At 30.3% G+C, this 22,461-nt stretch overlaps 3 protein-coding genes across 3 annotated transcripts; all 3 read left to right on the top strand.

Moving 5' to 3' along the window:
- Window positions 1-517: 517 nt before the first annotated feature.
- On the top strand, window positions 518-4,090 carry LOC101254508 (AT-hook motif nuclear-localized protein 10-like). The gene is made up of 5 exons (XM_004244652.5): window positions 518-1,274; window positions 1,644-1,696; window positions 2,831-2,962; window positions 3,114-3,275; window positions 3,567-4,090. Exons 1-5 carry the CDS (start codon window positions 734-736, stop codon window positions 3,852-3,854), a joined length of 1,176 nt encoding a protein of 391 aa, XP_004244700.2. The 5' UTR covers window positions 518-733; the 3' UTR covers window positions 3,855-4,090.
- Window positions 4,091-12,242: 8,152 nt separating this feature from the next.
- Window positions 12,243-15,414, top strand: LOC101254923 (F-box protein SKIP19-like). The gene is made up of 2 exons (XM_004244488.5): window positions 12,243-12,616; window positions 14,540-15,414. The coding sequence occupies exons 1-2, from the start codon at window positions 12,291-12,293 to the stop codon at window positions 15,147-15,149; spliced, it is 936 nt and encodes a 311-aa protein (XP_004244536.1). The 5' UTR covers window positions 12,243-12,290; the 3' UTR covers window positions 15,150-15,414.
- A 1,113-nt stretch (window positions 15,415-16,527) lies between these two features.
- LOC101255222 (photosystem I reaction center subunit psaK, chloroplastic) lies at window positions 16,528-18,962 on the top strand. Its single transcript, XM_004244489.5, has 3 exons — window positions 16,528-16,851; window positions 17,916-17,996; window positions 18,648-18,962. The coding sequence occupies exons 1-3, from the start codon at window positions 16,768-16,770 to the stop codon at window positions 18,873-18,875; spliced, it is 393 nt and encodes a 130-aa protein (XP_004244537.1). The 5' UTR covers window positions 16,528-16,767; the 3' UTR covers window positions 18,876-18,962.
- The last annotated feature ends 3,499 nt before the right edge of the window (window positions 18,963-22,461 follow it).

The following is a 22,461-nucleotide window of genomic DNA, read 5'->3' as shown; positions in this document are numbered from 1 at the left end:
CAATTAACAGTCAACATGTCTCGGAAAGATAAAGAAAACAGTTAGAGGAGTAGAAAATTATTCTATCTGTCCATTTTAATTGTTGTTATTTCTCTTTTAGTATTAAATTATAAAATTTTTGACTAACAATTCACAATACATTTTTTTAATCATATTAATATATATAAAAAATTACTCAAACATCATAATTATTAAAAAAAAAAACTTTTCAAAAACGGTCAATGTGTCTCGAAAAGATAAAGAAAACAGTAAGAAGGGGAGAAAATTATTATATCTGTCCATTTTAATTGTTGTTATTTCTGTTTTAGAGTTAAATTATAAAAATTTTGACTAACAATTCATAATACATTTTTAATCATATTAATATATATAAAAAATTATTTCAAAAATCATAATTATAAAAAACAAAAAAAAAACAAACTTTTCAAAAGCAGTCAACATGTCTCGGGAAGATAAGAAAAATGTTTTATTATATCTGTCCATTTTAAATATATACAAAAATTAATAATTTTGAATATCTATATTTTAACACAATCTAATTTTAATTTTAAAAATTAATCAAATTAAAAATAAAATGGATAGTCAAACATTATATTTAATGAAAAAACTAAAAAATAGCAAATATAAGTCATGTTTTCCCCCTTTCTCCTTTTTTGGTTTAGAATAGTGAAAAATTAGCTTCTTCTTCTTCCCTGTTTTCTTTTTTTGTTCAGTGTAACTCTTTTTCTCTTCAATGGATTCTGAAGAATCCCCATTTGCACACCACCCTTCCCAATTTCAACTACCACCCTTACCTCCACTTAGCCATGGAACAATGGGGGTGGAACCACCAACCCCACCACCACCACCACCCCAGTTCCAACCCATCCAACAAGACCAGCTCAATCAGTTCGTTATGCCTTTAACTGTGGTTCCTCTTCCACCGGAACATCAGCTTAGCTTTCAATTCCCCTTCAATTCAGTTCCTGATCAAAACCCAAATCCCATTTTTGTTGATGATGGATCATCATCTGCTGCTGCTGGGGCTGGGGCTGGGCTTGCTGCTGGGGCTGTTTCTGGGGCTGTTGCTGGGGCTAAGAAGAAGAGGGGTCGTCCCAGGAAGAATAAAACTGATGGTAACAATGTTTCCGGTGTTTCTGCTACTCAAATTCCGGTGAATCAGGCTAATTCTGGCGTTGGCGGTGTTAACGAGGCTGGTTCTTCTTCTGGAAAACCCTCTTCTAAGAAGGTCCGTGGAAGGCCACCTGGAAAGAAGACAAAGAAAGAAGCTTTAGGTATATATATATATATATATATATTTGTTTGTTTTCTTATATACATCCATAAATTTAACTTGTTGAAGCTTTAGGTATATATGATCATGTATCCATCGTCTAGTTTGGGAATGGAGTTAACTTGTATACATTCATAAATTAAAGAATTTAACTTGTATATATGATCATGTATCCATCGTCTAGTTTGGGGAAGGAGTTAACTTGTATACATTCATAAAGTAAAGAGTTTAACTTGTATACATTGATGATGTAAACAAGTAGAAGGTTTAGGTATATGTGTTTCATTACTGTTTCAATTATGTATCTAGGTTCTAATTTGGGATTATGAATCTAGCTTCTAATCCAAAGTTCACTTAATTTGGTTGGCAGGTACAGTTGGATATGGATTTACACCGTATGTGATGCCTGTGCACACCGGGGATGTAAGACATCTTTCGATTACTCTGTGATTAACTTGTGTATTTTACAAATGCTGTATATTCTTGTTCTGCAAAATGCTTGAGTTTCGAGTTCATTCAGAGAGGAAACGGAAAAACTAGCTTACGTCTGTATTTTTTTTTCTTTTTTGTCGGATTCTTTTTTTTTTTTGTCTTTGTTGGTACATCCAATAACTACAGTTGTGAGTTCATGTGACAGCATCAGGGTTTCGGTTTTTGTGTTCTTTCCAAGCATCTTTATTTTTTTCCCTTTTATCATCATACGTTACATCCTGATCCTTCCATCTTAATCTTTCTTTCTAGTTGCATTTGATTTTTGTTTTTCCTTATCCTACTTATGTTTTAATAAAACTACTTTCTTTCTTTTTTTTTGATCTCAAACATTTTAATGAATTACTTGGAGGATGTACTTTTCAGCATTTTTTATCAGATGTTGTCGAAGGTGGTGTAGTATCTTTGTGATTGAGTTGTGCTTGGTTAAACATAAAGTGGGCTACGGCATTGTCTTTTATCTGTGAAAAGTTTTTTCGTAAAACAAAATGTGCCCCTAGTTTTGTGCTTACAAAAGATTCTAAGCGTATTTTGTTGCATCTGGTTGTTATTTATTATCTTCAATATCTGCATTATGAAGGCTTTCTTTTTCTGTCTTTATCTGTGCAAGTATCGTCATTTTTTACGGGTAGAGTTGTGTTTCCTACAAATTTCCTCCACAAGTTTTTTGTTTGCTTTTCCTCCTGTAACTTCCTGCGCCTAATCCCCGTAGAATTAAGATTTGATTGGTTGGTCCGATAAAGGGTTGAGTTTTTAAAAAAGTGCAAATTTCGAGTCTGCCACTGTGGCGTTATGGGATTTAGTGGTGAGGGGAGGGTGGGGGTGGGAGGTTGATGTAAGATTACTGGAGGAGGAAGGTGGAGAAAGAGCAGTGAATCATGACATAAATTTTGTGGGGCTCACGGCCTCATTTATTATAAATGAGAAGTCTAATGTAACTATATGTAATGTTTTTATCTTATCCATCGTCAAAATTCTTGTTCAACGCTTACTTGAATTGAAGTACCATTCTTGTGATTTTTTTGGTTGACTTAACTAAATGATGCAAATTTGTTACCTTGGCTGCAGGACATTGCAAGTAAGATAGTGAATTTCTCACTGCAAGGACCACCGGTAGTTTGTATTCTAACTGCAACTGGAGTCGTATCCAGTGTCACCCTCAAGCAGGCTGTACAAGGTGGTGACACTGTGACTTACGAGGTTTGTATGAGTTTTATGCGCTTTTGACATAAGAGAAAAAAATCAGTATAGTATATCCTTTTAGATAATCAATGCATGTACACTGAATGTCATTTTCCAGCATACCTATTTGGCATTGGTCATTAAGCATGGTGTTATTCTTTATATGCAGGGTCGATTTAACATCATCTCATTAGGGGGGTCTTTCTCTCTATCAGAAATTAATGGCAACCGTACTAGAACAGGTGGTATTGGCGTGGCACTGTCTGGGCCAGATGGTAGGGTTTTGGGTGGAATAATTTCTGGAATGCTCATTGCTGCCACTCCAGGACAGGTGCTGTTCTAACTACGTCTGTCCTTGCATTTATTTTTTTTTCCTTTTCCTTTTGAATAAACCAGTAACGCATGGCTCGATACTTGATGTATAAATAAGCCCACCTCTCTATCCTTCACTTAAGTAGCAGGCTTTTGTTTGCGATTGGGTTCAAACCTCGAACTGTGATGAGTGTGTAACTTTCATATCGTGTGTTGCTTTCTATTCACTAGACCAAAGCCTTGGTCCATCCTTTCCATGATGTTTGAGTTCAAATTGTACAGTTGCTAACGATTTTCATTTCTCTACCAGCTGGTTTTGGGTACCTTCACCCCTGAAAAGGAAAATCGTGTGTTTGAGGCACCATGCTCAACTCCACCTACCAATGTGGTAAATGTTGGTGCTCCTGTTGCTGAGACGAATGCTCCTTCTCCGGGTGCCTCAAGCAAGTCAGTCGATGAGAACGTTGGTAGCCCTCTCATCAATGAAGCAGGACTGTTTGGTGATGCTGCCCAAACCATGCATAATGCTGCTCAAACCATCCATAATGATCCTCAGCCAATGCACGGTATGTCAACATACTGGGGCCATGAAATGTGAAAAACTTCTTGATTCGCCGTGACTGATACAAATCTGGACTGGCAGATTTTAGGTGTTAGCTCTAGTTCTTGACTTCAACTTGCTTATAATTATAGACTTAATCTATGTTAAGGGGGGGGGGGGGGGCTGTGGTTGAGTAGTTGTTTATTTTCAAATCGACAATCCAACTGGATTTCCAAACTTTCTGCTACATTAGCTGTTAACTGTTAATGCAATTAGTCTTTGCTATGCTATAATCATGCTTTCTTTCTTTCTTTCTTATGATGAGTCTGTCTTCTACATTGTACCGTTTCTTTAGCTAAGTCTGCATTGATACGAATCGTTTATAGAGCACGTATCATGTCAGACTTGCTGAGAAGGCAAAGTTACCCTAAGAGACAGTCGTCTCAAGTAGACAGTTTCTATGGGACGTAGGCCTCCCAAAGGAGGGACGTAGGCCTCCCAAAGGGTAACGGAGGCTCATGATGGTGATTTTACCATGTTAGTCGCGTCCCCCTTTCTACAGGTTCCCCACCAACCCAGTGACACACTAGCCACGCCCCTTATCTTTCTCTGATTATAAAGTCAGTCCCCGTGATCCCTATGCACCCGTTTTAAGTGACAAACACATGAAATTTCATGATGATATTTTAGAGTTTCACTTGTGGAATTTGAAGCTCTATATTATCTAAGGAATTTCATGTCTAAAATTTGAAATGGAATTTTAAGATGATGTCTTTGTAGTTTTATTTGTGAAATTTGAAATACTACTACGTTATCATGAAGTTTTTTACCTCTAAAATTTCACGTCTAAAATTTGAAAAGAAATTTTAAGATGATATCTTTGTAGTTTTTATTTGTGAAATTTGAAATACTACTACGTTATCATGAAGTTTTTTACCTCTAAAATTTCACGTCTAAAATTTGAAAAGAAATTTTAAGATGATGTCTTTGTAGTTTTTATTTGTGAAATTTGAAATACTACTACGTTATCATAAAGTTTTTTACCTCTAAAATTTCACGTCTAACATTTGAAATGAAATTTTAAGATGATATATTTGTAGTTTTTATTTGTCAAATTTGAAATACTACTACGTTATCATGAAGTTTTTTACCTCTAAAATTTGAATCGTCAAGTCAACAACTATTATGTGAAACACAATATTTTTGGTCAAATTCCTTTCTTTAGAACTACGTTCACAAATTAATTAATTGAAGTGTTTAATTTGGTTGAAATTCAACTCTTTGCAATCGCTAATTGGCCTAAAATTAATAAGTTAGATTATAAGAAACTAATAAATTAAAAAGTTTATGAAACTTTACCCTCCAAAGTATATATATCCACTTCTTTCTTTGTGTGTAATAATGCGTTACACTCAAGTTTTTCTAAAGCAATTTTAACCAAACTTCACATTTTTGTGTGTTTGGGGTGGGGTGGAGGTTCTATCACTAAAAGAGCTCGTAAAATATTAACGTTGAAGACATAATTAAGTATAAATCTGTCACCTTTGACAACCCAAATTTTAGGTAAAAACGGTCACATAATGCAACGTAACATTATTTAATGTTTAAGTTTTATTTTTATCTATTATTAAGTGAATTTCTTAATAAACATGTAAGATATGAATAGGTAAAATATTATTACTTCCCTATATATGAAATCTTTATTATATTTATAGGTGTTTTACTCCATGAACCTTACTATTTAAGAAATTATTTGTTACATTTTCATAATACTACCATCTTTTCACTTGAACGGTTCAATAAATATATATACCTCACGATAACTCTTTCATCATCTAACAACAAGTCAAATAAACAATTATATAACCAAGGTCAACACCTTCAACAAAAGTATAACCTCATAACACAAAGAAGTTAGCTAAATATTAAAAGATTTTAATACACGTGCAATTGTATTTTGGAAGAGTGTGAAATATATAGTTAAAAATATGAATTTCTGATTGACAATTGCTTAATTTTATTTTTTTCCTTACATCCTAGATTATTTCAAAGATAAAGATTCTTATATATACCACTTTGGAAAGAAAAATCTATTTTAATCAAAATGACTTCCTTTTACATGTTGCTAACAATAACTACCACAATAATTTATATTTAATATCAATATTTTTGGTGTAAAATAACGAATTAACATAATCTAATTTAACTTTAATAATTAATCAAATTAACTTTCAAACAGTATAACATGACAAATAAAAGAGGACGAAGAAATATATAGTCAAACATAATTCAACTTATATTTAATGAAAACACCCTAAAGCTAAAATTAGCAAATAAAAATAAAGACTAAAATTTTAAACAGGTCATACTTTAATGAGATAAATATGTGTTTTCTCTAAATTTAGTTAAAGAAATTGATGAAGTTAATCAAGTTATATAAAACTCATTCAAGCATCATAATTACAAAAAATAAACCCCCAAAAAAAAACTTTTCAAAAACTGTCAAAGTGTCTCGGGAAGATAAAGAAAACAGTTAAAGGGGTAGAAAATTATTATATTTGTCCATTTTAATTGTTGTTATATCCCTTTTAGAGTTAAACTATTAAAAATTTGACTAAAAATTCGCTATACATTTTAATATGTAAAATTTTTATAATATATTGTACTTTCAGGATAGTTTAATATTTACCAAATGTGTTACACTCAAATTTATTTAAAACAATTTTAACCAAACTTTTCACCTTTTTGTGTGTGTTTTGGGGGTGGGGTGGGGATGAAGGTGTTCTATCACAAAAAGAGCTTGTAAAATATTAAACTTCAAGACATAATTAAGTAGAAATGTGTTATCTTTGACAATCCAAATTTTAGGTAAAGACGGTTACGTAATGCAACGTGACATTGTTCAATGTTTAAGTTTTATTTTTATCTATTATTAAGTGAATTTATTAATAAAGATATATGATCTGAATAGGTAAATATTATTACTCCCCTATATATAAACTCGTTATTATATTTATACATGTTTCACTCCATGAACCTTACTATTTGTGAAATTGTTTGTTACATTTTCATAATCCTACCATCTTTTCACTTGAACGGTTCAATCTCCATCAAAGTACAATTGAAATTAATCTACATAGATTATCATTCCTAGTTAGTTCCTACCAAACATATTACTTCATTTTTTTGTTTGCATATATATATATATATATATATATATAACTCTTTCATCATCAAATGAACAATTATATAACCAAGTTCTAACACCTTCAAGAAAAGTTTAACCTCATAAAATAAGAAGTTAGCTAAATATATTATTTATTGAGTTCATAGTCAAAAAGACACGTTATGAATTGCATATTTCTTAATGAGATAAGTATGTGTTTAGTTAAAGAAATTGATGAAGTTAATCAAGTTACATAAAACTCATTCAAACATCATCATTATAAAAAAACAAACTTTTCAAAAACAGTCAAAGTGTCTCGGGAAGATAAAGAAAACAGTTAAAGGGGTAGAAAATTATTATATTTGTCCATTTTGATTGTTGTTATATCTCTTTTAGAGTTAAACTATTAAAAATTTGACTAAAAATTCGCTATGCATTTTAATATGTAAAATTTTTATAATTTATTATACTTTCGGGATAGTTTAATATTTACTTTATACGTTACACTCAAGTTTGTTTAAAGCAATTTTAACCAAACTTTTCACCTTTTTGTGTGTGTTTTGGGGGTGGGGGTGGGGGTGGAAGATGGAGGTGACATATCACTAAAAGAGCTTGTAAAATATTAATGATGAAGACATATATAATTAAGTAGAAATGTATCAGTTTTGACGACCTAAATTTTAGGTAAAGACGATCTCACATAATGCAACGTGATATTGTTCAATGTTTAAGTTTTATTGTTATCCATTATTAAGTGAATTTCTTAATAAGCATATACGATCTGAATAGAAAAATATTATTATTTCCCTATATAAATTCGTAAATTATGCTATAAATTTGTTATTATATTCATACGTGTTTTACTTACGAAAAAGACTTACTCCATAAATCTTACTATTTGTTAAATATTTAATCGTCCCATATTGAATCTGGAATTTTGGTTCTTCCCAGAATTTGAAATAGTGAGAAAGAAAGAAGATAGAAGGGAAGTGAATGAGAATAAGGAAAATAAAAGTGATTTTTATTGATGTGGATGCTATATTGTTTGAGCATATGTTGTGGTTGATGCAAAATTATTGTTCTTTTTTTTGTTTTAACTCAATCTCAAAGAGATCATCAACTTTTATGATCAAGATAGTTAAATATTATGTTGTTTAGATTACTTAAATATTATTTTTTTTTAAAAATAGTATATTATTAAAATATTTAAATACGAATGTAATTGTATTTTTAAGAGTGCGAGCAATATATTTGTTAAAATACGAGTTTCTAATTGAACATTGCTTATTTTATTTTTTTTTCATACATTCTAGATCATTTCAAAAATAAAGATTTTTATATGTATGTTACTTTGGGAAACAAAATCCCATTTAATCAAAATGACTTTCTTTTACATGTTGCTAACAATAACTACAACAATAATTTAGATACCAAAGTGAACTTCATTTTTTCTAACGTTGCAATCTAAAATATATAATTAAGAAAAGAAAAATATTTATAATTTGACATTAGTTTTTACGATTAAATTAAGGAGAAATTTACATATTTGAATATCTATCCAAAAATACTTATAGTCGCTAGGCAATATACAAATATTATATAAGAGTATTAGTTATATCTATATTATACATTTTCTAACTTGATCGAAATATATTTATAATTACTATTCAAAATTTACATGTATTATTTACTTATTATACATATCTTATACATTTATATGTAACTTTTTAGATAGATAAAAATTAATAATGTAAATTAATAATACAAAAGTCGGTAAAAGAACTTCTCAGAAAGAAAAAAGAAAGAAGAAATAATCGAAACATGAATCACTTTATGTAATAATGCTAAATTTATTTTTGGTTGATATCTAAAAGAGTAAAGTAACACTTTATGCCTAATGGGAATCCTAAAACCTAAACTAAACCTAAATAAAGAAAAGATGTATATAATGATTAACTAGTATTAGTGTTTATAATTACAAATTTATCAACTTAAACTAAAAGTACAAGTTTCTGATAGACCATTGCTTATTTTTATTTTTTCTTACTTCCTAGATCATTTCAAAGATAAAGATTCTTATATGTATGTCACTTTGAAAACAAAAATCCCTTTTAATCAAAACGACTTTTTTTAACATGACAAATAAAAGGGAATGCAGGAAATATATAGTCAAACATAATTAAACATATATTTATTGAAAACACCCTAAAGCTAAAATTAGCAAATAAAAATAAAGATTAAAATTTTAAATAGGTCATACTTTAATGAGATATCTATGTATGTTTTCTAAATTCAGTTAAAGAAAATTAATGAAGTTAACCAAGTCACCCAAAACTAATTCAAACATCATAATTATAAAAAACAAACAAAAAAACAAACTTTTCAAAAACGGTCAAAGTGTCTCGAGAAGATAAAGAAAACAGTTAGAGGGGTAGAAAATTATTATATTTGTCCATTTTAATTGTTGTTATTTCCCCTTTAGAGTTAAACTATAAAAAAAAAACTTGACTAAAAATTCACAATAAATTTTAATATGTAAAAAAATTGTAATATATTGTACTTTCTGGATAGTTTAATATTTACCCTATGCGTTACACTCAAATTTACTTAATGCAATTTCAACCAAATTTTTCACCTTTCTTTGTGTTTGTTGGGGGTGGGGGTGGGAGTGGGGGTGGGTGGATGTTACATATCACTAAAAGAACTTAAAAAAAATTAACGATGAAGACATAATTAAGTAGAAATGTGTCAGTTTTGACAATCTAAATTTTAGGTAAAGACGGTCTCACATAATGCAATGTGACATTTTTCACTGTTTAAATTTATTTTTACCCATTATTTAGTGAATTTCTTATTAAACATATACGATCTGAATAGGCAAATATTATTATTCCCTATACATAAACTCGTAAATTATGTTATAAACTTGTCATTATATTTATACGTGTTTTACTCACGAAAAAGACTTACTCCATAAATTTTACTATTTTCCAAATTGTTTGTTACATTTTCATAATCCTAGCGCATCTTTTCGCCCAAAACCGTTCAATTTCAATCAAAATTTTAGCATTGAAAGTAATCTACATAAAATATCATTTCTAGTTAATCCCTACCAGACGTGTTACTTCATTTCATTCTGTTTGCATATATATATATATATATATATATATATATATATATATATATATATATATATATGTATGTATGTATGCATACATATATATATAGTCCGTTCAATTTCAATCAAAATTTTAGCATTAAAAGTAATCTACATAAAATATCATTTCTAGTTAATCCCTACCAGACATATTACTTCATTTCATTTTGTTCGCATATATATATATATATATATATATATATATATATATATATATATATATATATATATATATAAAACTCTTTCATCATCTAGCAACCAACTCAAATAAACAATTATATAACCAAGTTCAACATCTTCAAGAAAAGTTGAATCTTATATATCTATCTTATACATTTATCCGTAACTTTTAGATAGGTAAAAGTATATAACTTTTAGATAGGTAAAAGTCAATAATATAAATTAACAATATAAAAGTCGGTAAAAAACCTTTTAGAGAAAAAAAAAAGAAAATAACTAAATCAACAGGGATCACTTTGTGTAATAATGCTATATTTATTTTTGGTTGATATCTAAAAGAGTAAAAGTAAACTTTAAGCCTAAAGTGAATCCTAAAACCTAAATTACACCTAAACAAAGAAAAAGTGTATCTAATGATTAACTAATATTAGTGTTTATAATTACAATTTTATCAACTTAAATTAAAAATACAAGTTTCTAATTGAACATTGCTTATTTTTAATTTTTTTCTTACTTACTAAATCATTTCAAAGATAAAGATTTTTATATGTATGTGTCACTTTGATAAAAAAAAATTTGTTTAATCAAAATGACTTCCAAACATGTTGCTAACAATAACTACAATGATAATTTTGATACTAAAGTAGATTTCATTTTCTAATGTTGGAATCTAAAATATATAATTAAGAATGGAAAAATACTTACAATTTGTCATTGACTTTAATGGTTAAACTAAGGAGAAATTCAGATATTTAGATGTTCCGCCAAAAACACTTATAACTGCTAGAAAATATATAAACACTACATAAGAGTATTAGTTATACATATATTATACATCTTTTAACTTGGTCGAAATATATTTATAACTACTATTCAAAATATACATATATTAATTACTTATTATACATATCTTAGACATTTACATGTCACTTTTTAAATGGGTAAAAGTCAATAATGTAAATCAATATTATAAAAGTCGATAAAAAACCTTCTTAGAAAGAAAAAAGAAGAAGAAATAATCGAAATAGAAATCACTTTACGTAATAATGCTATATTTATTTTTCACATGTGTCTAAAAGAGTAAAAGTAACCTTTAAGACTAATATAAATCCTAAAACCTAAATTAAACCTAAACAAAGAAAAGATATATTTAATGATTAACTAGTATTAGAGTTTATAATTACAATTTTATCAACTTAAATTAAAATACAAGTTTCTAATTGAACATTGCTTTTTTTTTCCTTACATCCTAGAACAATTTCAAGATAAAGATTTTTATATGTATGTCACTTTGAAAACTAAATCTCTTTTAATTAAAATAACTACCTATTACATGTTGTTGACAATAACTACAACAACAATTTAGATATCAACGTGGACTTCATTTTCTAATATCGAAATTTAAAATATATAATTAAGAATGAAAAAATACTTACAATCTGTCATTAACTTTTATAGTTAAATTAAGGAGAAATTCATATATCTGAATGTTCGATCAAAAATATTTATAACTAATAGGCATTATACAGATATTATATTATACATCTTCTAACTTGATCACAAAATATTTATAACTACTCTCCAAAATATACACATATATATATTATTTACTAATTATACATATCTTATACATTTACATGTAACTTTTTAGATAGGTAAAAGTCAATAATGTAAATCAACAATACAAAAAGTCGGTAAAAGGCCTTCTCAAAAAAAAAATTATTTTGCATAATAATGTCATAGTTATTTTTCCAAAAGTATTCTTTAAGCCTAATGTGAATCATAAACCTAAATTAAACCTAAACAAGAAAAAATGTATTTAATGACTAACTAATTTATAATTACAATTTTATGAACTTCAATTAAATAAATAAATAAATAATTACTCACAATTTTAGAAAAATGATTAAAAAGACGATTTTGTCCAAAATGGAGTTATTTAAATTAGGGTAAATTAACTCAAAATAGAAATCAGACTGTTCATTCCAAAATGGAGGCAGAAGATATGGAAAATTCAATTGCTCCGCCGTGGTTGGAATTGCCGCCGGAGATTACGTCGTCGATCCTTCAAAAGGTTGGGCCGATTGAGATGTTGAAGAGCGCCGATAAAGTCTGTTCATATTGGCGTCGGTTGTGCCATGAACCAGCTATGTGGCGAGTTGTGAAAATGCAGAATGCCGGTGCCGATTTCTGGGACAGGGAGGATGATTTGGAGAAGATTTGCGGTCGAGCTGTGGAATGTAGCAACGGGGAATTAGTTGATCTCAGCCTTGAGTATTTTGGCAGCGATAATTTGCTCAGCTATATCGCTGGAAGGTTCGATTTTCAACCCTAGTTTCCTGCTTTTCTGCTGTTAAACCCTAATTTCATACTTTTGTGTGCTATCAAATAAGGATGTGAGTTTATCTGTTCATTTTGCTAATTATTAGGGTTTTTTGGTGTAAGGTTTAGGAACAGCAATCTCAGCTTGAAATCCTGCGTAAGAAATACAATGTTTGGTAAGCCAAACAAGAAAAAGAATAATTGCAAACATAACTGTTTAGACAAATTAATGAACTGAAATGAAATTGGAAAAGGAAAAGGCTGTATTACTGAATTGGGGAAAACATAGATAATCTTCATGATACAAAGAACCACTAGGTTGATACCTGGAGATTTTGGAGAAAACATAGATAATCTTCATGATACAACAAGCCACTAGGTTGATACTTGGAGAGTTTGGGGAAAACATAGATAATCTTCATGATACAAAAAGCCACTAGGTTGATACTTGGAGAGTTTGGGGAAAACATAGATAATCTTCATGATTCAACAAGCCACTAGGTTGATACTTGTAGAGTTTGGGGAAAACATAGATAATTTTCTTGAGACAACAAGCCACTAGTTTGATACTTGCAGAATTTGGGGAAACCATAGATACTCGTCATGATATTAACAAACCACTTGGTTGATACTTGCAGAGTTTAAGGAAAACATAGATAATCTTCATGAGACAACAAGCCACTTGGTTGATACTTGCAGAGTATGGGGAAAACATAGATAATCTTCATGATTCAACAGGCGACTAGGTTGATACTTGTATAGTTTGGGAAAACATAGATAATCTAAATGAGACAACAAGCCACTAGTTTGATACTTGCAGAATTTGGAGAAACCATAGATACTCTTCATGATACAACTGACAACAAGCCACTTGGTTGATACTTGCAGAGTTTGGGGAAACCATAGATACTCTTCATGATACAACAAGCCACTTGGTTGATACTTGCAGAGTTTGGGAAAAACATAGATAATCTTCATGATACAGCAAGCCACTAGTTTGATACTTAAAGAGTTTGGGGAAAACGTAGATAATCTTCATGATACAGCAAGCCACTAGTTTGATACTTGCAGAGTTCTTAGTCACTTTACCCAGGAAGGCCTAATTTACCAAGGGTTTTATATAAAACCTTCAGACTTACTTTGCCTTCTGTTCTGGGACAATGATACATCATATATATTACAAACTATTTAACACTAACTGTTTGACCTCAACAAACGCTGCCCTGCTAATATCCGGTTTTGTTCTGTGGAAATCTGTGTTTAAATATGAGAGTGCATGTATTTGCTGTAGATGGATTATGGATAAGAGTGAGCACAGACAAAAGAACCCTTGTAGTAAGGACGATCCCCACATAACAATCTTTAGTCAATGAAAAATGGAAGGATTTTTTCAAATCTCAAAGGGGCCTTAGCAGTGTAGTTAAAGGTGGTCGCCTCATCGCCAATGGCGAGAGGCCAGGCGACCCTTTATCACCTATTAGCTTTGTGGTGAGGCGATCTTCCAAATATTGAATGGTAGATGTGGGCCATTATAATGGAATAAGTGTAGAAATACTTTCTGGAAGTTAGTCCGTACGTCTCTGTACAAGTACAATTTAATAGTTGAAAAAACAGAAAGCAACCTAATTTATGTTCACAATATATTGGTTTTGATCCGGCTAAACTTTCATGGAAATGTTTGAACAAGCACAAGTTTTTGTACTCATAAAGGGCTACTACTACTACTGAAACTTCATTCTAGCATGCATCTGAATTATGTAAAACAAACGATCGTGTAAATTTGCCGACTGATGTAACTGTTACTGCTCAATAGAGACTGCTTCTTTCCTTGCATGATTGATGCTTGTGTATGTTCACATCCCCATGGATATTTGAAATGCTGCATATCTATCTCTAATGATTAACTGTGAATCACAGATCACCTCAGCTCAAACGTCTGCGACTGGTATGTTCCTATAATGTCTCAGCTGTGGGGTTCAGTGCAGCGGTGAAGAAGTTCCCATTATTGGAGGAGCTGCATCTCTACTACGTCGGTATCAGCAAGGAAGCCATTGAAACTATAGGGCGTTCCTGTCGGGGTTTGAAGTCTTTCAAGCTGAACAACCAAATCTGCAGACACCCGTACATTGAATACGATGACGAGGCAATTGCTATTGCGCAGAACATGCCGGAACTGCGCCACCTTCAACTCCTTGGGAATAAGATGACGAATGAAGGACTTGAAGCAATTCTCAATGGGTGCCCTCGACTTGAATCGCTTGATCTGCGGCGATGTCTCAATGTCCAGCTGGAAGGGGAACTAGGGAAGCGATGTTCTAGTCAGATTAAGTCTCTAAGACACCCTGAGGACCCAACAGAAGATTATGGGCTGGATACAGAAATGCACGACTTTGAGTCTTTTGATGAGGACTACCCATCTGGATTTTCTGACATTGACCTCATATCAGACGACGATGATGATTATGAGTTTTCTTATGGCAGCAACTATTCTGATGACGATGATGATGATGAGATGTTCGATTATTGACGTCCCCTCTATTCTGTTGATCTCATTAGTCTCTCAGTTTTAATGTCATTTGTACTCTTTATGTTGTTGTTATGGATCCTTTAGTTTTCTAAATGTTTAGCCCTAAGAATATAAAGATATCTGTTTCAGCATTTGCTAAGTAACTGTAGCGTATTAAGTGCCTAGCACATGTGTAGATTTGTGGTTGATAAACTAAACATCCTTTGTGTCATTGTGCAACTTCTCAGTTTTATGAAAGACACATTCGAATCCTGTGGTCTTTGAATCTTTTTTCTTCGTCTCTATGGAATTTTTTGTTACAGGGATAATACAGACAGCTTAACTTGGCCAAACACTTCGATTTTGAGAATACATATAGAGTAGAACTATCTACTTGCTTACATATGCATACTCGAAGTTGGAGTGTTCTGACTCCAAGCCAAGGTGTCGTCTATCTATGTATTATGCCTTTGTAATAGCATAACAACCTATCCCATTTTAAGATATTTTCTTGTATCTGCTGAGCTGCTTGTATTATAAAAGGAAAAAGAGTTGGCATATATCGCGATATCTTAGTTACAACCCGAACGTTTGAGCTTGGGGACTTCAATGTTGGAGGTCACAAGTTTGATACCTCTTGCCAGCGAAAGTAACGTATATGCCTTCTGGGTTGAGCTCGTCACACCAGACTTGCCTAGTGCAGGTTACCTCTTCCATATGGTTTGTGAGCTGTCATACCGCACTGGGCCTTCTATATAATTTGTGAGTAATTGCATAATGACGATGGTTTCTAAATAAATATTTTGAGAAATAGTTGAAATGACAATATTTGTATATATTTTTACGTTTACTTGTTTATTTTATCAAAATTAAGAATCATTTAATGTTTTCTTTTGATATTGCTATTTATATTAAGCACCCTCGTATTATTGGAGTTGCAACTTTAATAACAATTAACAAAGGTAATTTACGTAAAAATAAACTCTTAATAAAAATAATATTATTGAAGGAGCGTGTCTTTGCTAATCTTTTTAAAAACTTCGGGCCATAAAATTTTAAAAAAATTTAACTTCGATTTGTATTCATCGCCAAATATAACTCCAATTTTCAAGTTGAAAATAAAAACTTCTTTTTTCAAATTTCATAATAAGATATCGTCAAACGCCAACTTAAGATTCCATCATCACAATAACAACATCGAATTTCCAATAAAATATCAACTAAGGTTGTGATAGAGTGATAAATATTTTTTCTTCCTTAATTAAAAATCTCAAATTCCAATCCTCTCGTGTACGAAATCGCTTTTATCAAGTAAGCGTTATACAAACTTCTCGACGTGGATTCAAATTTAATACTGAACACAAGATTAAATAAAAACTCTCTCCAATATAATTTTTTTGGAGACAAATCATAAAATCTTATCCATTCTGAGTAAGCCAATATATGAATGCCACCTCATCAAACAAGTAATCTAAGTGTATCCATAATAGCCCTCATTTTGTGGCCACAAACTCTTCATAAACTTCTTTCCACACAACTAGATTTATAACAATTTAAACATACAAAAACACAAAGAGATTGAAAAATAAAACACATATTCATTCTTTAATAATCTTAGAGTTTTTTTTTTTTTGCAACAATGGCTTCCACCATGATGACTACTCTACCACAGTTCAATGGACTCAAACCCCAACCTTTCTCAGCTTCTCCAATTCAAGGCTTGGTTAGTTCTCCTATTTATGTTTTTTACGCTAAATTGCTCGTAGCTAAATAAATTCTATAATATTAACTAGTCGATTTTCATTAAAAGGCGTTACTAACATATTCAATACTTTAATCACCGGGCTAAACCTTAAAAACTCGTATCAAGAGTTGTCAACATTGATAATAAAATTTGTGTCATTTTTCATCAAGAGGTGTCGCTTAATACCCCTCGAAACTCCATCCCCCGCGCTCAATAATACTATCGACAGATTTTGTTGTTTAGCTATATGATTTGTGGAATTTTTTATCAAACTAAACCATTATAAAAAGCAATTTACCAAAATAATACATTTTTCTAAAATGTTACAAAACTAGTATAAACGTATTTCACAGTAACGTTTCAGGGTATATTTTTGTTTTTTAAAAAAAACTAACAGCGTTAGGTTGATATACGTTACTGTGAGTAATATTTTATTCCTAAAACGTTATTTTGAGTAACGTGTTAGGAGTAAAATGTTACTATGAGTAACATATATCAATCTAACGCCGTCAACTTTTTAAAAAAATATACCCTAAAACGTTACTATGAAATACGTTTATATTAGTTTGATAACATTTTAGAAAAATGTATTATTTTGGTAAATTGCTTTTTATAATGACTTAATTTGGTCAAAACCTCTGATTTGTGCATAGCTAATTCCTTTTTTTTTATAAAGAAATTTAAAACAACACCAGCACGATAACACTATCTTTCTTTTTAAATACATATAAAGAGAAATTCTACAATTTTACCTATGTACTCGATATAATTTTTTGACGAAAAAGATTCAATTGAGCTCCACCACTACATACATACATACATACATATATATATATATATATATATATATATATATATATATATATATATATATATATATATATATATATATATATATCAAGTTAGTACATTTTATTTTGTAGGTTAATATATTAGGATTGGTATATATAAAAAAGATCCACTCATAATTTAAGTATGAAATTAAAAAATTAACATGTGATCAAAGTTAAAACTCTAAATATTGTTTTTATATTTATTTGCAGGTGGCAATTCAACCAAGACGCAACAAAGGACAAGGTGGTTTGGGAGCTCGTTGTGATTTCATTGGCTCATCCACTAATTTGGTAAAATATTAACCAATTATTATGTGTTACTTTCTTTCGTTTATCTTACTATTTTATTGTTGATTTATTTCTTTTCATCGTATTCTGATTATATTTGTTTTGAATCGAGTTTCTATTAAAATCAATCTCTCTAGTCTCTCCACCTACAAAAGTAACAGTAAAGTTTCCGTATGTCTTGCCCTTTCTAGACTTTCACCCTACTTATGAAGCTACATCGACATGTTGCTTTCTCAAGAATTCAATAGTTTTACATGTAACCAAAAAAAATTGTATGTTTTTTGTCATATTTATACAATGTATTTTTTCAAGGGGGTTCAATTTCTGAACGTAAAAATTCTTTTTACAATACTAGATAATTTCAATTGAGATAATCATATTAGTTAACACATTATATATTTTCGTGTCTTTTCTTAACTTGTTTTCAGCTAACAACTATGTCAGACACATGTATGAGATAATCATATTAGTTAACACACCATATAGTTTCGTGTCTTTTGTTAACTTGTTTTCAGCTAATAACTATGTCTGACACATGTATTAGATAATCATATTAGTTAACACGCCATATATTTTCGTGTCTTTTCTTAACTTATTTTCAGTTGATAACTGTGTCTTGACACATGTATCTTACGTGACGTTGTAATCTGACAGATAATGGTGACATCAACAAGCCTGATGTTGTTTGCTGGTAGATTTGGTCTAGCACCATCAGCAAACAGGAAGGCAACTGCAGGGCTAAAACTTGAAGTGAGGGACTCTGGGTTACAGACAGGGGACCCTGCTGGATTTACACTTGCTGATACTTTGGCTTGTGGTACTGTGGGTCATATTATTGGTGTTGGAGTTGTTCTTGGACTCAAAAACATTGGTGCTCTCTAAAATTTGTATTACTCCTTATGTTTATAAGAAAAACAAATCATCTTTTGTGAATTATTCATATTTCTATGTACACTTCTTTTTCCTAAATTTGGTTGCGAAGGAAGGAAATTTCGATGATACTACAACAACAATAACATATTCAGTGTAGTCTTACGGAGTGAGGTTTGAGAGGATAAAGTGTATGCGGACCTTACGTCCTTACGTTTAGCTCAGAGGTTAGGTAGTAGAGATAGTTTTTTTTTTTTGATAAATTTTCGGCTCAAGATAAAAAACAATTTAGAAAAAGGTGTAATGGAAGTACAAGAGATAATATAAAACAACAGAAACAACGGATAGTAGCATAACAATACTACGAAGATAACCCTATAATCGATCAAACACAAAACAACAGATATAGGTAACATCAATTGAAGAACAAGAACTTATACAAATAGTAAGGGCAACAACAAGACAATACACTCCTATCTACTAAAATCGATAACACTAGGAGTCTCACAGAGTGAGGTTTGGTAGGATTGAGTGTATGCAGAGACCTTACATTTACCTCAGAGGTGAGATAGAGAGACAGCTCATGTTAAATTTTCGACTCAAAACAAAAAAAAATTAACTTAAAAAAAGGCGTGATTGAAGTATAAGAGATAATATAAAATAACAGACAGTAACAGAATAGTACTACGATAATAATCCTATAATCGAACTAACACAAAACAACATACGAATAGACGAATAGTACTGCGCCTAACATGACGAAAGTAAAGTGTAAAATTACTATTTATCATATATAAATAAATATTTTTAAAAAAAATTATACGAAAAAAAAGATATCTAATAACTTATAATTTGCTACTCAAAATCATTAATACCTTATAATTTGTAATTCAAAATATTAGATACATTTAATTACTCCTAAAAGGTTTCAAATGTATAGGACTTCATTTGGGTGTAACATAAAAGGTTTCAAAAAGAAAATGTTTCTTTTATTTCTTAACTTAAAAGAACAAACTTTACGTATATAATATTTATATATAGTCTAATAAATTTATTAAAAGTAATACTAACATAATTAAAACTCTATCTTAAATATATTTTAAATTTATATAAACCTAAAATCCTTACCTAATACTTTTTTTTTATACAACTCAAACCCTAGCAAAACAATGGGTATAAGAGGAAAAAATAAGAACAAGAGCAAGAACAAGAACAAAAACTCGAATAGATCGTGGTTAGAATTACCAGAAGAATTATGGGAGAATATATTAATGAGGTTGGCAGAGAGATTATTGATTGCACAAAAAGTGTGTACTACGTGGAATCGAATTCTCGATCAATCTTTCATGTGGCATGTTATTGACATGTCTAATTGTCGCAGCCTCACTAACTCACACGTGTTTCCATACGTGTGTTGTGACACGGTTAATCGAAGTCAAGGTGAACTAGTTGATATAAAATTGACCTATTATGCCACCAAAGAGTTACTTGAAGGTAATTTTTGACACCTAAAATGTTTGTTTATATTTCGATTGTACTTTTTTTTTGCGTAAGGTTTTCAATTATTTTAAATTTTAATTTAACATATTTTAAAGAATATATAGCTAAATTCATGATCAAAAGACGCTTCCGAAATTTTTATTTGTGTTTATAGATCACTGTTCACTGTTTTTTTTTTTGATATTTTTGTGTTGATTTATAATATTTTTTTAATAAGATTTTCAATTATGTTAAATATTATTTTAAAGAATTTGTGCCCAAATTCATAATCTAAATTAATTTTCGTAACTATTTTGATCAAGTACTCCAAACCAAGATTGGCAAAAAAACTGTATTTATAGTCAATTGCCTTTTTTTTTCGTTTACGTAAATACCACTAGTTTAGTATCTAATTAATTACGTGGATGCACTTTAGTTTGCAATATTACTATTTTACCAGATTTTGGTACATCCGGATATAATATATGAGGTCACGTTTAAGTGTAATTTGTTCTGGATATCCAATATTAGCCGCACTCTTCCATGTATCATGTCACTACATCATAAATGATCTTTAACGTCAATTAATTAATGACAATAATTCAGTTGCCGCTAAATATGTATTTTTAGTGGCAATAGCCCTGGTATATCCGATATTTAATCTACAATGACACTTAACTAATGCCTTGTAAAGACTTTAACCCACTTTATTTATTTTTGTTGTGCGAATCATTCCAATACATACAAATACTTGTATCTAATGTATATCTAGTGAGATTCGTATGTATCTCTCTCCCCAATCTCTCTTGGCTCTCTTTTTACTTTTGTGTATCTAATAGCAAAATACATGTATATAAGTAAGTGTAAGACGCGTTGGAAACTCTTAATTAGTCGTAAGATAGATAATATTTTGAAATTATAGGTAATGATAATATATATGAAAGTGAAATATATCTAAATCCTAGTTTTCCTCTCCTTTATGGGTTCAAATTATTGAGAAATATGTGTTTTATTTAATATATTAGTCATTAATTCATTTATTTTTTTATATTTTGTTCATCAGATCACCAAAACTTAGAAGACTTAGCATTGCATGGTGCAACTCAAAGTTGGATCCTGAAGACTTGACTGAAGTAGTAAAAAAGCTACCAATGTTAGAAGAATTATGTCTAACATATAATGGTATCACAGAAGAAGGCATTAGAGCTCTTGGACGTTTTTGTCCACTCTTAAAGTCATTTGAGTTGAACAACATTTTTTGTCATATGAGTTTAGGTAAAGAAAGAAACGTTGAAGCTCTAGCTATTTCTAAAAATCTGTCTGTTTTGCGTCACCTTAAGCTTATCTGTAATAGTGTGACGAATGAAGGTCTTGAAGCTATTCTTGATGGATGTCCTAAGCTCGAATCACTTGATCTAAGAGGATGCTTTCGTGTTAGTCTCGATAAAATCTTAAGTGGTAGAATTTCTCAACAGATTAAGAATGTGAAATACCCTCTTGACTCTTTGGTTTGTTTTACAATTTGATTAATTGTAACATGTTGGATGAATAGTTGATTTGATTTTTGAAAACATATATGTAGTAGTTTGTTTTAGCCTTTGAAGTAGTGTATATTTTTTCTTCTTTTATCATTGGATTTTGAATAGCTCTTTAGGTTTGCATTACTTGTGGAGTATATTTTTTATATATTTATTTTTAAAATAGTTTAAATTGGTCATGATTATTTTAAAAACAATCTAAAGTGGTCATAATATTGTTTTAGATTATGAAAAATATTCATAAAAAAAACACTAAATTTTATATTTACATGAATAACTATGACTTGCGGTAAAGATTAATCTCCATGAAGTAGGAGGAAGAAAATGGTAAGGAATGAAACAAACATCATAAGAAGCATAATTAAATCTCCATGAAGTAGGAGGAAGAAAACGGTAAGGAATGAAACAAACATCATAAGAAGCATAATTAATATATTTGAATTCGACTACCCTATAACGAAAAAAAAACCTACAAATAATAGTGACAGAAAATCTCTCTATTTATATTAAACAATGTGTAGGTCACAACTCGTTGGAAAAGTTACAACTCTTCGAAAAGGTCACAACCTTACATAGAAGTC

This window comes from Solanum lycopersicum, chromosome 8 (genome assembly GCF_036512215.1).
Source record: "Solanum lycopersicum chromosome 8, SLM_r2.1".
In the NCBI taxonomy this organism is placed as follows: domain Eukaryota; kingdom Viridiplantae; phylum Streptophyta; class Magnoliopsida; order Solanales; family Solanaceae; genus Solanum; species Solanum lycopersicum.
The sequence above is the reverse complement of the archived record's forward strand: the minus strand, read 5'-3'. Positions and strand labels throughout refer to the sequence as shown.